This window comes from Daktulosphaira vitifoliae, unplaced genomic scaffold, assembly GCF_025091365.1.
Source record: "Daktulosphaira vitifoliae isolate Bord-2020 unplaced genomic scaffold, ASM2509136v1 Scaffold_2617, whole genome shotgun sequence".
Classification (NCBI taxonomy): Eukaryota; Metazoa; Arthropoda; class Insecta; order Hemiptera; family Phylloxeridae; genus Daktulosphaira; species Daktulosphaira vitifoliae.
In genome coordinates, this window is record NW_026102177.1 from 1 (window position 1) to 1,301 (window position 1,301).

Below are 1,301 nucleotides of genomic sequence, written 5' to 3' on the forward strand. Positions count from 1 at the left end.
ATTTTTATCATCAATATAATCAATTGAACGCGATTTGGTGTCATCTTTAATATCGGTTGAAGAAGTTTCGAGTTTGTTTAATGATGGAATATTTGAGGTTTGTACTTTTGGAATATATGTGTTTTCAATTGAATTTTTATCATCAACAATATTAATTAAACGCGATTTGATGTCATCTTTAATATCGGTTGAAGCGGCTTCCATTTTATTAAAGGATGGAATATTTGAGGATTCTACTTTTGGAATATCAGTGTTTTCAATTGAATTTTTATCATCAAGATTATTGATTGAACGTGATTTGGTGTCATCTTCAATATCGGTCGAAGAAGCTTCCATTTTATTTAAGGATGGAATATTTGAGGAGTCTACTTTTGGAATATCAGTTATTTCAATTGAATTTTTATCATCAATATTATGAATTGAACGCGATTTGGTGTCATCTTCAATATTGGTTGAAGAAGCTTCCATTTTATTTATGGATGGAATATTAGTGGAATCTACTTTTGGAATATCAGTTTTTTCAATTGAATTTTTATCTTCAATATTATCAATTGAACGCGATTTGGTGTCATCTTTAATATCGGTTGAAGAAGTTTCGAGTTTGTTTAAGGATGGAATATTTGAGGTTTCTACTTTTGGAATATATGTGTTTTCAATTGAATTTTTATCATCAACAATATCAATTAAACGCGATTTGATGTCATCTTTAATATCGGTTGAAGCGGCTTCCATTTTATTAAAGGATGGAATATTTGAGGATTCTACTTTTGGAATATCAGTGTTTTCAATTGAATTTTTATCATCAATATTATCGATAGAACGCAATGTGGTGTCATCTTCAATATCAGTTGAAGAAGTTTGGATTTTATTTAAGGATGGAATATTTGAGGATTCTACTTTTGGAATATCAGTGTTTTCAATTGAATTTTTATCATCAATATTATCGATAGAACGCAATGTGGTGTCATCTTCAATATCAGTTGAAGAAGTTTGGATTTTATTTAAGGATGGAATATTTGAGGATTCTACTTTTGGAATATCAGTGTTTTCAATTGAATTTTTATCATCAAAATTATCGATATAATGCGTTTTGGTGTCATCTTTACTATCGGTTGAAGAAGTTTCGATTTTATTTAAGGATGAAATATTTGAGAGTTCTACTTTTGGAATATATGTGTTTTCAATTGAATTTTTATCATCAATATTATCGATAGTACGCAATTTGGTGTCATCTTCAATATCAGTTGAAGAAGTTTGGATTTTATTTAAGGATGGAATATTTGAGGATTCTACTTTTGGAA

General features: G+C 28.6%; 1 protein-coding gene across 1 annotated transcript; it reads right to left on the reverse strand.

The window, feature by feature from the left end:
• Nucleotides 1–105: 105 nt before the first annotated feature.
• On the reverse strand, nucleotides 106–1,232 carry LOC126909961 (uncharacterized; the record flags this gene model as incomplete). The annotated part of the gene is made up of 1 exon (XM_050692367.1): nucleotides 106–1,232. A coding segment is annotated over one exon (1,127 nt), but the record flags the coding sequence as incomplete, so codon positions are not given.
• Between the last annotated feature and the right edge of the window lie 69 nt (nucleotides 1,233–1,301).